The sequence below is a fragment of the Peromyscus californicus genome, unplaced genomic scaffold (genome assembly GCF_007827085.1).
Source record: "Peromyscus californicus insignis strain IS unplaced genomic scaffold, ASM782708v3 Scaffold_15__1_contigs__length_86483966, whole genome shotgun sequence".
In the NCBI taxonomy this organism is placed as follows: domain Eukaryota; kingdom Metazoa; phylum Chordata; class Mammalia; order Rodentia; family Cricetidae; genus Peromyscus; species Peromyscus californicus.
Window position 1 is genome coordinate 50,748,372 of NW_026294447.1, and position 15,111 is coordinate 50,763,482.

Here is a 15,111-nt window from a genome sequence, read left to right on the forward strand (position 1 = left end):
TGTTTCATATACACCGCCAGCTCTAGTTTCAGGTTTCCATAAGCAATGGGGATGAGTGAGAAGTGAGTAGGGATGAGGACACACGTTAATGACAAGTGTCCTGCAGACATCAACTGTCAGGCTCCAAAGGTGACTGCATCTAGTGTTTCATATTGTGTCCAAGTTATCACACATGTCACATACCTTGGCAAGATCTTCCATCTTCATTAAGGGTGAACCCAGGGTTGCATGTGCAGGAATAGGATCCAGGAACATTTGCACATAGCTGCTGGCAGTAACCATAGCGACATTCATCAATGTCTGGAAACAGATGCAGACAAGGTAAGACAGGGCTCCTCTCCGAGGCCACCATCAGCATGGTACCATTGCCCTCCTCCTCCAGGATGGGACTAGAAAGGGCTGTCAGGAATTATGATGCCCTTCGGATCACAGTGCTCGGCTTCCCTACAATCCTCTACCTCCCCCAAACAGTCTTCCTTCCATCTGAACCTGTCATGAAATTTGTGACAAAATTTTTCTTCTTTGATTGGGATATTGCACCAGATGGCTTCTCAGAACTTAACCAACTCAGATTTAACAAAGACTTATGCAATATTATGGTTCAATGCTATGATTCTCTATGATCTTTTCAGTACCCTGAATAAGAACAAGTTAGCATGTAAAAAGAAGTGCTCTGGTGAACTGTCTGCCAGCTCCACTGACAATGACTATGTCCAGCTGGCAGGAATAGGATCCCAGGCATCGAGATGAGCTGGGCTGTGCTACAGTAAGACCTACGAATGCAACAATGCAAGGATGCTTGTGCTCACCTTGGTTCTTAGCCTTACACTGGAGTGGACACAAAACTCCAGATAAATACACTCCTGAGCCATGGAAAGTAGCAATGTGGTAGGGAGTGTATGCTTCTGGCAGAGCTGTGCCTTATCACCTCCCTGTAACATGTGCCAGCCCATGAGGAGCTTGATGTCATTGAGAAAGCACTTTATAATATCCCAGGCTAAAAGAGTGATGGGCTGAGCAACTCACTCCTATTAGGCAGGGTTCCTCCATTGAAACCTGCATTCTCCAGGAGGACAGTGTCCTTACACAGGCTCAGCTGAGACCAGCTGATCTGACTGTGCTCTAAATTCTAATGACCCCTCCCTGGAACCTCAGCTCTTAGAAAGGTATAGGTAGCAGTCTTTGTGCCTTGATCCTTGTGCCCAGTTTCTACTACCTATGGCTAGAAAGAACTCTTCCATCCCCCAGCCCAACCCATTGCCTATTTTTCAGCCCTCACTGGAGTTGTATCCTGCCTTGTGATTCTGTTTTATCTCAGTCCCATTTGCTTCTAACATGGCCCAACAACATTCCCCTGAGATGGGCAGCTCCTATTTGGAAAGCCTTTTGGCTTGTACAGTTGCTATTCCTGACCTCTTCCCAAGACACAGCTGGAAATAACACCAATGCTGCCTGGAGAGGCATCAGAGACAGAGAGGGTACCCTCTCCTTTGGAGTATGTGGGAAGAAAGGCAGCCCCATCCTTTGTTTTTCTGAAAAAAAAAAGGCAAGGTCTCCAACAGTGCACAGAAGGGACAGTAGGTGGCTTTAAAATGTTGAAAGAAGAATTTGGCCAAGGGAAAGCATGGGATCAGCCAAAATTAAGGAAGGTCCCTATGTCAGAGGTGACTACTACTGGACCATGTCATGTCGGCACGTTCTACACCAATGAGCACCCCTCCAATGGTGCTCTGTGGAAGAGAACAACCTTCACAAGCAGAGGAGCAACATCTTTTGGCATTTCTCAGATGGAGAAATCTGCCCTCTAGGTATCAATGATGGACCCATGTACCATGCCTCACATCTCTCTAAGTGCCCTTTGTGGTAAGAAAATATCTGGCCGGGGGAGCCAGAGACATCAATATTAGACCCAATTTGTTTTAAGTTTATCCAAAATGTTCCTCCTCTTTGAGTTTGTCTCCAACTCTATAAAAGCTAGATGACATAATATCTAACATCCCTTCCAGCTCTGGAGTCCTACATAAGAAGTCCCTGTACAAATAACTCTTTCTTGCTGGTCTGCTTACATTCAGACCAGTAGCATCACATTTTCCATTAGAACAGAGGTTGGTTTAAATGCATAGGGACTATCATATTCCCAGATGCCCTCACACATCAGCTCTTCTGTGCCTCCCTGCAAAGGAGAGCCGTGCCAAGACCAGGCAGTTTATCATGCCTCAAGGACACTTCAGACGGGGCACAGAGTAAACCCAAACTCAGCCTCAATCCAGAGACCTGGAAGGAAAGGGTTTGGATTTTTGTTTTGTTCCTTTTCATTTTTTTCCCCATAATGTTGTTTGAATCTAATGTTGAGGTAACTTGTCTAAATGTAAATCCAGAGAATAGGAAAAAATAGTCCTAGCCAACGCCAACTACAAGGGATAAAACTGCCAGTCAATGATGATTGACACCTCTGGAGTAAAAAGAAAGAATACAGCTGTGGGGTGGGCAGTGGAGTGGCAGGGTAGCAATGCTAGGCTGAGATGATGCTGGAACACTCCTGATCTACCTTTGAGATTTAGAACATTTCTGTATCTAAGCAAAAGTATTCCCTTGGCTTAGAACTATTTCTAACTAGGGTAGAATAACTCTCATTTCTATTACTTCCTGACTTAGCCATAAACTTCCTGAAGGCAGGAAGATCTCATCAAACTTAGGCCCAAGCCCTTAAAATGTAGTTTCAGAAAATATATATGAAATGCTAGTGATGGTGAAAACTTACTCTACTGGATGGTAACATGTGTAAAACAATTTAATAGCTTTCTATACATACCCAAAGAAAAGCTTCCTTGGACCTCCCTAGTGTACCCACATTGTACTGTATCCTTGACACCCATCAACTCCCCCTGAGTTCCTAGGAGCCACAGGGAGCTCTTACCTAGGCACTGGCCTTCCAGAAGCCAGTAACCATCGGTGCAGGAACAGGTGTACCCTCCTTCCGTGTTGATACAGATCTGGGTAGGGTTGCACTGGTGTGAGTCTGTTGCACACTCGTCCACATCTGTAACACAAAAATTATTCCAGACAGTGTCACACACATCTAAGAACCCTGGATCCACATGATGCCGGGCTAGGAGACTGTTGATAATATCGCTGGGTTATACCAAGAGACAGAATCACCTCCCTGATAGGTACTTTTGAGACACACTGACATTGAATTAGAATGGGCAGAGCTGGTCTTGCTTAGAGAAATACACAAAGGGAGGAAACATAGCCACATGTACTCTTCACCAGCCATTGCCAACCTTTTTTTAACATACGCTACACCAACAATGACTCATTTGTGTCAATCCTGCCCTCTCCTGCCTACCCCTTCCTGTTATCATGACTGCAGCAGGATTTGCTCGTTGACATATTCCCTCTACCTCTGCCGAATGGACCATCAGGCAGTCAGAAGTATTGTTAAAAGCTGCAATTCACTGTGTGGTGTGCCCGACCCCACACTTACCCTCATGGGACTCCATGATCCCAATTTACAGCTGGGCAAACAGAGGTGAGGGATCAGTAAGCACCAAGACACAAGCTTAGGCCACACCCCCTCCTGCCTGACTCAACTCTTCTCTGTGAGGAGGTGACAGAGGACACAGCTGGAACCAGGTAGATGCAGGAGGGGCTGGCCAAGAGGACTGAGCTTTCAGTACCTTTTCTATGTCCCACTTCACATATCTGCCTGTTGATGCTACAGACTGTAGACTTTCTCCCCATTCACTCAAATGGCAGCTTTGGGCCAAGGACACAGCTCTGTGTTAGTGTATCTGCCTGGTATGCCTAAGGTCCTGAATTCAATCACAGCTAAACATATTTGCATGTGTGTAGTGGAGGTCAGGGGCTCCAGGACCCAGAAATGTCAGCTCCTTGAGATAAGCCTTTGCATGGCACTGGGTTTGGCATGCTGTGTGCTCAAGAAGCCAGCACAGCTGAGTGTGACATTCAGCCAGGTAAGCAGTGGTACCTTTGGGTTAAAGGACACAGCCATGATACTTCCACAACCCACTATCCACAACTGAATGCTGTGGGATGGTCTGTATGTCAAATGTGTTGCTGATTAGTCAATAAATAAATCACTGATTGGTCAGTGGCCAGGCAGGAAGTATAGGCGGGACAAGGAGGAGAAAAAACTGGGAAGTGGAAGGCTGAGTCAGAGAGACACTGCCAGCCGCCATGATGACAAACAGCATGTAAAGATGCCGGTAAGCCACGAGCCATGTGGCAAAGTATAGATTAATAGAAATGGATTAATTTAAGCTATAAGAACAATTAGCAAGAAGCCTGCCACGGCCATACAGTTTATAAGCAATATAAGTCTCTGTGTTTACTTGATCGGGTCTGAGAGGCTGTGGGACTGGCGGGTGTCAGAGATTTGTCCTGACTGTGGGCCAGTCAGGAAAACTCTAGCTACAACTGAACACTAAGAGAAGTGATGAATCCCTGCCAGACTCCAAAGTGACAAGGTGTCTGGGTCCTCTGGGGAGCCAATCTTCACTGCTCTAAGCATGGATATCCTCCAAGAGTCTGGGTCTAAGGTAGTGGCACCTCCATTCCACCCTGACACTGTGACAACATGCAAAGCCCCAGCCCAGTTTTCTGCTGCAAACTCCTGCCCCTGCCCTTTGCCTCCCTTCCACCCAAGCTCTGCCTATACAGCCCAGCCTCCCAGGGGAGCCAGGGAATAATGCTTGGCCAGTGTCCACTCCTGTCCCAATCCACATCCAAGCTTATGACAATAAATAATTCCACCATTGGCTAGGACATATTTACATTTCCCCAGCATGAACTGATGATGGATGGTGATTATACCCTGTGAACAACACTGCCTTTGGAGTCTCAGCTCTTGTCCCTGATGTGAGGCGAATGGGGAAGTGAGAGTGATCAAAAGGAAGGAAGGAGGTGAGGTGACAAGTCCCCAAGCCTCTGCCTTTGTGTAACATGCAACATAAACAACAGTCCAACAGAACCCAAGCACAGGAGACTGATCTCAGAAGGATATGGGGGACCTCAAAACGGGCCTACTGTCCATGCAAACAAACGTGCACACGCTTTTCAATGCTCGGCTGCTTTACCAAACTAAAGACTTCTCTCTGTGATACCCTGTTTCTGTGTATGTATCTATAACTGGAAATTTAAGGCCAGCAAGATGGTTCAGTGAGTAAAAAGGTGCCTGCCACCAAGCTTGACAACTCGAGTTCAATTTCTGGAACTCAAATGGTAGATGGACAAGACTGACTCATACAGTTTGTCCTCTGAGCTCTGCATGCATGCCCTAGCATGACCACCTACCTACACATACACTACATAAATGGATAAAGTGCATTTTTAAATTTCATTTTCACTTAATTTAATTAGCTTTCACTATATTTTTTATACAGAATTGTCAATATAAAGTCTGTTTTGAGAACCTAGTGAATTAGTAGGTCCCTAGACTAAGAGTGCCATTAAGCCCCAGCCAGGTTTCCTCAGTCAGTTAACTGCCTGATGGGATTTGGGGATGTGAGATTTAAAAGCAGCCACTACCCTGCACACCACTGTCAGCTTACCCACCTGCCAGAGGAGCCCACACTGGAAGTGTGTGCTCTGTGTTTCCACAAGGGAGTGAATGAGGCCTTGCAGATTCCAGCTCACAGCTGAATTGCTTACATTAAATACATCTGACTTAAATAACAGAAGGAAAAATACATAGAGTGGCTCCAAGGACATTCTTTGGCAGGGCGTCCTTTTCTGCATCAGTGGAAAAGCACAAGTTACGGCAACCTGAGCAGGTGTCATTATCCTTGTGTGCAATCATGTCTATTTCCTTTCCTGTGTGATAGTTAGGAAATGTCTCCTTAGAGAAAAAAAAAATGCCGAGTGAGTACAATCACTTATTCATTCTTTATGCTCTATGGGGTGTGTGTGTGTGTGTGTGTGTGTGTGTGTGTGTGTGTGTGTGTGTGTGAGAGAGAGAGAGAGAGAGAGAGAGAGAGAGAGAGAGAGAGAGAGAGAGAGAGAGAATGAGAGGGAGGGAGAGAATGAGAGGGAGGGAGAGGGCGAGAGCCATTTGGGGAGCTGGCGTCAGCACAGCCCTCTTTCACACTACTAAGCATCATCTGCTGGCACCCTGCTTCCTCCCAGGAGCTGCAGCCAGTCAGCTGCCCGGCACCTGGAGGAGTCTACCATAGCAATTGTGGCTGGTTCCTCCCCAGGTGGGACAAAGTCTAACTGCTTTCCAGGTGACCAACCCCTTAGCAACTGGAGGAAAGCTCTTGTGACATTTTCTGGAACCTGGAGAAGCCCAGTGTGACTCCTGCCCAGAAAGAAATCCTCATCTGCATCGAGCTCCACAGCTTCGTTGTCCCATGAGGCCTTGGTGAGGCTGTCACTGCGTCTTCATGAGTCCCCAATGTAGTAGTCTTAATTGCAGACAACTGTTCACTCAGAAAAGGCATCAAACCAGTCAATTCTGTGCTTTGATGTCTTTTGAGGAACCCACAGGCAGAGCCGGTTCCTGGGCCCAGGACAATGTCTACATGAGGTATGCTACTCACTACATCCCATCTTCTCAGCCAGACAATGAGCTAACATGGGCAGGTGGGCCACGGTAGTATGAAGGAAGGAAGGCTCTCTGAGTCTAGTCAAGGTCTCACAGAGGCACCAAATGAAGGTGCTGGCTTCTCCCATCACTACACAACTGTCAACCTTCCTAGAGACAACAAAATATTCTCTCAAGAGGCAGTATGAGAAGGGGCTGCCTCCTACAAACTACGACAGGCACTAGGCCCTGGAGCAAAGGTGTGCAGTGGAGGCCAAGGGTGACTGGCACCCCATTCTTTGAGTTCTCTGAAGACTTCGTGGGTATCCTGCTGCTGTTCTGTGTCCAGTTGATGTCCCTTCTCACAAAGCACCACACAATACTTTTTTCCCATCTAAAATGGTTTCAAGAGCAACCTTTGTTGCTGGTCACCTGGAAAGCAGTTAGACTTTGTCCCACCTGGGGAGGAACCAGCCACAATTGCTGTGGTAGACTCCTCCAGGTGCCGGGCAGCTGACTGGCTGCAGCTCCTGGGAGGAAGCAGGGAGCCAGCAGATGATGCTCAGTTAATTAGCTAATAATTCCTATACATAAGCACAACAGACAACATGCCTTCATAGATACATTGCAGTGCAAATAGCATGCAAATGTATGCCTGCTGTTGCCATATGGAATGTTCCTATAGACACACACATCTACATTTCAACATTTACTCCCTAAAGTTAACAGGAAAATATTTAGACTATTTTCATGTCATAAATTCTAACTAAAAGAAAATGTTCTTACAGCTTTCAGGGCGGGAAAGCTGACTTAGTGGTTAAGAGTACTTGCTCTCTTTCTAGACCTGAGTTTGGGGCCCAGAACTCTAGCTCTAAGAAATTTGATCCCCTCTTCTGGCCTCTGTGGGCATCCACACACACGTGGCATATACTTACACAGACACATATGCATAAATAAAAATAAAACTTTTAAAAATTTTACATAGGCTGAATACGGTGGCACATGTCTGTAATCCCAGTACCTGGGAGGCTGAGGCAGGAGGATTGCCAAAAGTTCAAAGTCAGTCTGGGCTACAAACTGAGTATTACACTAACTAGCACTACATAGCAAAACACTGTGGGAAAGGAAAATAAAAAGAAACATTTAATTAAAATTTAAAAATATAAATGACAGGACTGGCAAGATGGCTCAGTAGGTAAAGGCGTGTGCTCCCAAGCCTGACGGGCTGGGTTTGAGTCCCAGGACCCATGTGGTAGAAGGAGAGTATGGACTCACATAAGACATTCTCTGACCCCCACACAGGCACCATAACACGTGGAGGTGACAGGACACATACATACATGAAACTTTTAAAAGTTAAAACCATAAAACAGAACACTCATGGCTCCCCATGCCCCTGGGGGAACATTTTCTGAGCCATTCTCTCGGCACCAAAGTTCAAGACGGGAAATAAAACCACCCATAGGCTGAGACCCCTTCAGAAAAGGCTGGCATGGGAAAGAACAGGAACTTGAGGAGCTAGCATTGACGAGGGTGGATTCAGGTTCCCGCACTGATAACTGAGGAGTACAGATATAGCCAACACCCTCCCCTGGAACCCACGGGTGGGTGTTCTACCTAATAGCTGCTGAGGCAGCTGCCTCACAGGCTGCTGGGAGATTATTAAATGACCAAGCATACCCACCCCATCATCACTGCCTGCCACAGAGTGGGTGCTCTGACATTATAGTTCATTTCTCAGTGACAAGCTGTCCCTACCAACCATGGAAGATGGGGAAGTCTGGCTTCTGCCTCCTGAAGAACTTAATAGAGACTCCAAGACCTTAGCACTGAGGCTCAGTGAGCTGTGTGGACCTGGCCAGGGCCTCCCTCCCTCCCATCCCACACACTACCCAGTAGGAGAGTATGGCAAGAGAGGGAAATGACAGAGACCTTCAACAGCATCTCACTTTCCACCTCCACACTCCGGCATCTGGGGGACCTTTCTAGGATGACAGGCAACTGAGACACAGAGACGAGTCTTACAGAATTCCACAGTCATTCTTCAACCCTGCAGGATCTGACTTTTCCCTTTCTGCACCCAAGCTCCAATTCTGTGGCCAAGTGAAGCTGACGTAGGGAGCCTCTGCTGAACGTGCCTGTTCTAGTGTGAGAAAAACCATCAGGCAAAGTGAAACATTCTTGTTGGGTAACAGTGGGAGAAGCTGTCCAAGAGTACTTCAAGTCCACACCTTTCCAAGGGTTCCGCTCTTCCTTTGTAGACATGGCAGAAATCATTTCTGTGGTAGTGAATTTTTAGCCGGTGAAACAAATGTTTTTCCAGCCCATTTTTTGTTCCTTCCTTGCCCAAGCTAATGGGGTCTGATAAGAAAGAGAATAATACTGCCACATTCCTGCGTCTCTGTGTGAAGGCTATTTCAACCCTGCTGCTGGGCTGGGTCACTGCCATTTTTCAGGCAGCCCAACCCAGCCAAGGCTGGAAGCCACACAAGACCTACTTCCCAAACACCTGCTTAATTAAAGACCTCAGCATCTGAGAACTCAGTTGCAAAATTCCTAGCCCATCTGCACTCCATGTGCCTGATGGTCTTGCACGATCGTTAGGAGTCAAATCCTTCCGTGTTTATGACCCTTTTCTCAATGCTCAATATTAAGCATTGTACCACTAATTAGGCAACAAATATGTAGTCCATTTTCCAAACAACAACAAAAAGATTCCTTCCATCTCGCATGGAACCAGCTGGAATCTGAGACCCAGACTCTCCCTGGATGCTTTTCATCTCTCCATAAAGTGAGAGCTTAGAGGAGCATTCTCAAATGGCCTTAGCTCTGATCTAAGTATGTAAGTAATGAGGATCATATTGGCTGGTGGGTAATTATTTTCATCCACAGGATGCATGGTAAACAGCAACTGGCTGGGCTTGCTTTCGAACTGGGCAGTGGATTGGCCAAGTCCATTCAACCTGTGCCAGAGTATGGGTGGCCACAGCAGCGGGGGAGAGACAACACACGGGTCTTTGTGAGCATCATGAGTCAAGATATTCTCAAAGTAAGAGGACAGGCCTGCTGATTGGCAATCTGGACATGGCTTTGATTGGCAATCTGGACATGGTTTTTAGAGATTCTAAGGCTTAGGACACTATTGTGACTATAAAGTAAACAGCATAAGACTCAAATTAGATTTTCATTTATTAAATTCTTCCCATTTGCCCATCAACAGAGAAGAGTTTTGGATGTATACCAGGCAGGACTTTCCAGACTCAACTATCCACAAGAATCATTGACTATATAAGAATGTCTGGCCGGGCGGTGGTGGCGCACGCCTTTAATCCCAGCACTCGGGAGGCAGAGCCAGGCGGATCTCCGTGAGTTCGAGGCCAGCCTGGGCTACCAAGTGAGTTCCAGGAAAAGGCACAAAGCTACACAGAGAAACCCTGTCTCGAAAAAACAAAAACATAAACAAAAAAAAAAAAAAAGAATGTCTGGGGCTATATTATTCTGAAGTGATCTAAGTGAGTGTGGGGTGGAGGAATCGGTACAGGAGCAATGCTTTTCAACCTTCGTGTGTATATGAATCAGTGTGGATCTTTTTAAAAGGGAATGGAATCTGAGATTCTGCACACATAACAGCTCCCAGATGACATCACTGCTTCTGGCCCAGGGACTTCACTTTGCATAAGAAGGTGCTAGACTCCTCTGAGTGATTCTGAGTTCTGTGCCCAGGCAATAAAGCCTGCTGGCTACAACAGCGCACTCAGTCCTCTGTACCCCCTGGGTTCTGCAGCCACAGACTCTACCAGCTTCTGCTTTAGGACATAAGGACATTGGAAGTGCACCAATTTTATCTCCCACCCACCCCACGCCACACTTTAACAGAGTTTTACTATGTTGCCATGGCTGGCCTCAGAGGCTCAATTCTTCTGCTCTTTCCACATGCTAGGGTGACATGCTAGCCACATGCTAGCCACCAATCAGCTTTTTGTCTTATCATCATTTTCCGCCCAAACAACACAATATAGTCTCTACTTGCATAGCAATTTTGTTGTATTGGGTGTCATAAGCAGTCTAGAGATGGTTTAGGGGTTTTGGTGGATGAGCAGATTATATGAAAATATTAGGCAAGTTTATAATAAGAGACATGAGTATCTGAGGATTCTGATATCCCAAGAGCTCCTGTAACCAACCCCTACCCCCATAGATGCACTGAAGATTTGGAGTCTTCTTAGAGCCCCTTAGGGCTGGAGAGATGGCTTATAGGTTAAAAGTGAATCTAGTGCTCTTGCAGAGGACCCAAGTATGGGACGCAGGACCCACATCTAGCAACTCACAATCACCTGTACTGTGGGATAGTCTGTATGTCAAATGTGTTGCTGATTGGTCAATAAATAAATCACTGATTGGCCATTGGCTAGGCAGGAAGTATAGGCGGGACAAGGAGGAGAATAGAGCTGGGAAGTGGAAGGCTGAGGAGAGACACTGCCAGCCGCCATCAGGATAAGGAAGATGTAAAGTACCGGTAAGCCACAAGCCACGTGGCAAGGTATAGATTAATAGAAATGGATTAATTTAAGCTATAAGAACAGTTAGCAAGAAGCCTGCCACGGCCATACAGTTTGTAACCAATATAAGTCTCTGTGTTTATTTGATCGGGTTTGAGCGGCTTGGGACTGGCGGGTGAGAGAGATTTGTCCTGACTGTGGGCCAGGCAGGAAAACTCAAGCAACAAATGGCGCCCAACGTGGGGCAAGAGTTTCCACCTAAAACCTGAGAAAAAAGATTCTAAAACGGAGCTAAAAACAGTTCCTAATTGTCTCTCTCAAATGAGCGGCAGCTGCCGGTTTGAGCTACTGGCGGGTTCCTGGCGTGCGCGCTCGACCTGCAGTATGGCGGGAATGAGGCCTCTGCAAGTGGCACATTAAGCTACATTGTGGATTTAGCCTTTGCTAGTACAAAACAAAAAAAGAGGTGTCTGGGCTACACGCTGCTTGGATAAAAGCATAGACCCACGATGGCTCCCAGAGCTGGCGGTAAGCATACTGCCGCCATGTTGGGAAGCTGAGGTGGGCGGAGCCAGCAGCCACAGCTGCTACAGCTTAAAGCAACAGATTCATAATAAGACAGATTCAGATGTAATAGTTTAAAATGTGTGTAAAATATACGTAGGCTTAAAAGAGACAAAAAAAGGTGATATATACAATATAGAAACAAATACATGGTTTAAAAAAAAAATAAAGTCTTTAAAGAGACAGTAAAATTAATATAAAAAATAAGCCACGTAGAGATGACTATTACACAGAGAGTCTGGATTGTGTTGTCTTTGGGATTCTTAACTACAGAGAGATATTTGATTGTAAAGGAAGCTGAGTTAAACCAGTATGTATATTTTAAAGATACTTTGACTTCAAAATTTGGATGTAAGGATATGTTGCTTTGGAAAAGAGTCTCTTTTGTTTCCACAGAAAGCAAGAGGCTATGGATTTGTTCCAGAGTAAGATACATCAGGTTTGACCAGCCAAGACCCCCTGAAAGGTCTCCGATGACACCATGGCCCAGATGATCCAACATCCAGAACCGTTTCAAGACAACTGGCTCAGATGATACAGCCTCACGGACTACTCCATGATCCTAAAATTTTCTTTGTTTCCCCAGAAGATACAGCGCCCCCCTCCAGCAGGAAGTAGTAAGAGAAGCTACGCCCAAATTCCCAAATATACCAAGCTGACTTTGGAGATGTGTAAAGGTTAAAACCTTCCTTTTTAAGAAAAGAAAAGGGGAAGTACTGTGGGATAGTCTGTATGTCAAATGTGTTGCTGATTGGTCAATAAATAAATCACTGATTGGCCATTGGCTAGGCAGGAAGTATAGGCGGGACAAGGAGGAGAATAGAGCTGGGAAGTGGAAGGCTGAGGAGAGACACTGCCAGCCGCCATCAGGATAAGGAAGATGTAAAGTACCGGTAAGCCACAAGCCACGTGGCAAGGTATAGATTAATAGAAATGGATTAATTTAAGCTATAAGAACAGTTAGCAAGAAGCCTGCCACGGCCATACAGTTTGTAACCAATATAAGTCTCTGTGTTTATTTGATCGGGTTTGAGCGGCTTGGGACTGGCGGGTGAGAGAGATTTGTCCTGACTGTGGGCCAGGCAGGAAAACTCAAGCAACACACCTGTAACCCCAGCTCTGTGGGATCCAGTGTCTTCTTCTGGCTATCATGGGCACCAGTACTCACATGCTCACACATGTACATTCCCACACAATATATTCCCATACATACACATACACAGACATAATTAAAAATAAAATAAATCTTTAAAAATAAATAAACAAAATTCCTAGTATAGCCTGGCCTACACAGATTGCTACTCCAGTACACACCCATCTCCATGATTCAATCCTGATCTATAGTGATGGGTGCCTACTGTACTACTGTGTACCAAGGCTTTGACCTACAGGGTAACGGGCCTTGAAAGTCCCTCCCTCCTATTAGTTCACTGGTAGTGTTATGTTTCCCATGAGTAAATCAATTCCCCAAATCTTAACTAAATTCTAAGAAACACTGCCCCCAAGGTGACAACCAAAGCACAGAGATCCCAAGTAGGAGAAAGGTCAAGACTTTCCTACAACACATGACCTTATGTTTCACCAAATCTGCAAGATCACAGCTCATAAATGCATAGATCTTGAATCCTGAAATTTTCCTGGCTCCCCACATGGACTGTTTCCTCATTCTCTCTGAGCCAATTCCTGCACCTCATTCTTCTGTTTTCATTTCATTTTGAGACAGGCTCTCACTCTGTAGCCCTGGCTGGCTTGGAACAGAGATCCACCTGCCTCTGCCTCCAGAGTGCTGGGATTAAAGTCAGGCACCACCATGGCCAGTGTCCCCCTGTCTTCTTTTTCTCAGTGTTACAGTCTGTGAAGTTCTTTTACACACACACACACACACACACATACACACACACACACACACACACACACCAGCTCCTTCCAGTGTCTGGAGAAAGTCCTCACATGGTGAAGCGTTCAAGGCTCTTTGTTCCCTTGTAAGTCCCAACAGAGAGTTCCACCCTCATGACCTCATCCAAACAACATCACTTCCCAAGATCTCACTTCCTGTTCCATCAACATATTAATTAGGCAGGGCATGGACTTTCATAGCAATGCCTGATATAGCTTCCTCTTTCTTCCTCAGAAGGCTTGACATCCCAGAGAAAGTTTACTCTGAGAAGTGTCAGAGGAAGAAAATGATGAACCACCCTGCCCTGAAAGCAGATGTCAGCAGGACCATTTAGGACACAAGTAGAAATCCAATCTATTTTTCCATCTAAAAGAAAACCCTCATGAGGCCTGGTACTTGTGTGAGAATACGCAGGTGTGCAAATCCACCCCAAGGAATTAATCAGTCCAGCAGCAGCAACAAACATTCCCCTCTGGGCCACCCTCAGAGCTCCACTGGTAAGGAAATCTGCAGGTGTGCCCTTCCCATCCCTGAGGTGAGAAGGCCCTGGATCAAACTCTGAGTCTCTTGCCAATTTACCAGGACAAGCCTGGATATATCACTGACCTTCTGTATCTCAGCATCCCTATCTCTGGTCAGAGTTACCTCACTTGCCCTCTTAGAGCTTGTACAAGTACAGAAGACAGGCATAGCTCATAAACAAGTATGTAAGTGGGACTGGGGCATGGCTCAAATGGTAAAGTGCTTGCCTTGGAAACACAAGGACCGGAGTTCAATCCTGAGAACCTATTTAAAAATGTTGGGCATGGGACACAGGCTTGAATCCCAGTGCTGGGGAGACAGGTTGGAGGCTCCCTAATTGGTCAGCTACAAGTCCATGAGAGAGCCTGTCTCAAAGAAAAGGAACATGACACTAAAAATGACACTCAAGGTAATCCTTCAGCCTCCATACACACACATTCACATGTGCGCGGCACAAACATAGAAATGCACATACAAAATCCACACTTAATTTTTTTAATTAAAAAAATGTGTGAGCAGAACATGTGACATGGAGTGTCTTAACTCTGGAAGATGGGGACAGAGGAGAATCTTTCTCACCGACATCCATTCCTGTAGCCCATTTCCTAGGGCAAAGCAGAGGTGAAGGAGTGACAGACAGCTCTTTTGATGTAACACACTTCAAGAAGTAGGCCAGTCAGTGGAGAGTTCAGTACTTCATCCAGGGACCTGCCCACTCTGCCGTTCTGTCCTGCTGCTTCTGCTCTACCCTAGAAGGAGCCAATGAGCTCCCCTTTCTAATGGATCAGAAAGTAACTTTCAGCCTGGCAGTGGTGGCGCACACCTTTAATCCCAGCACTCGGGAGGCAGAGCCAGATGAATCTCTGTGAGTTCGAGTCCAGCCTGGTCTACAAAGTGAGATCCAGGACAGGCTCCAAAGCTACACAGAGAAACTCTGTCTCAAACACACACACACACACACACACACACACACACACACACACACACACACACACACACACACAGAAAAAGGGAAAAAAAAGAAAGAAAAAAAAAAGAAAGTAACTTTCCTATCACGAAGAGGGGTAAAACCTTAGTGAGTGGGA

General features: G+C 46.0%; 1 protein-coding gene across 2 annotated transcripts in view; it reads right to left on the minus strand.

The window, feature by feature from the left end:
• Window positions 1-15,111, minus strand: part of Fbln5 (fibulin 5) — a 75,337-nt gene that overhangs the window by 20,786 nt on the left and 39,440 nt on the right. For both annotated transcript variants that reach the window (XM_052738798.1, XM_052738797.1), the window contains exons 5-6: window positions 2,918-3,040; window positions 184-300 (exon numbers count right to left, since the gene is read on the minus strand). In XM_052738798.1, the coding sequence (XP_052594758.1) occupies window positions 184-300; window positions 2,918-3,040 (240 nt within the window). The remainder of the gene's footprint in view (window positions 1-183; window positions 301-2,917; window positions 3,041-15,111) is intronic.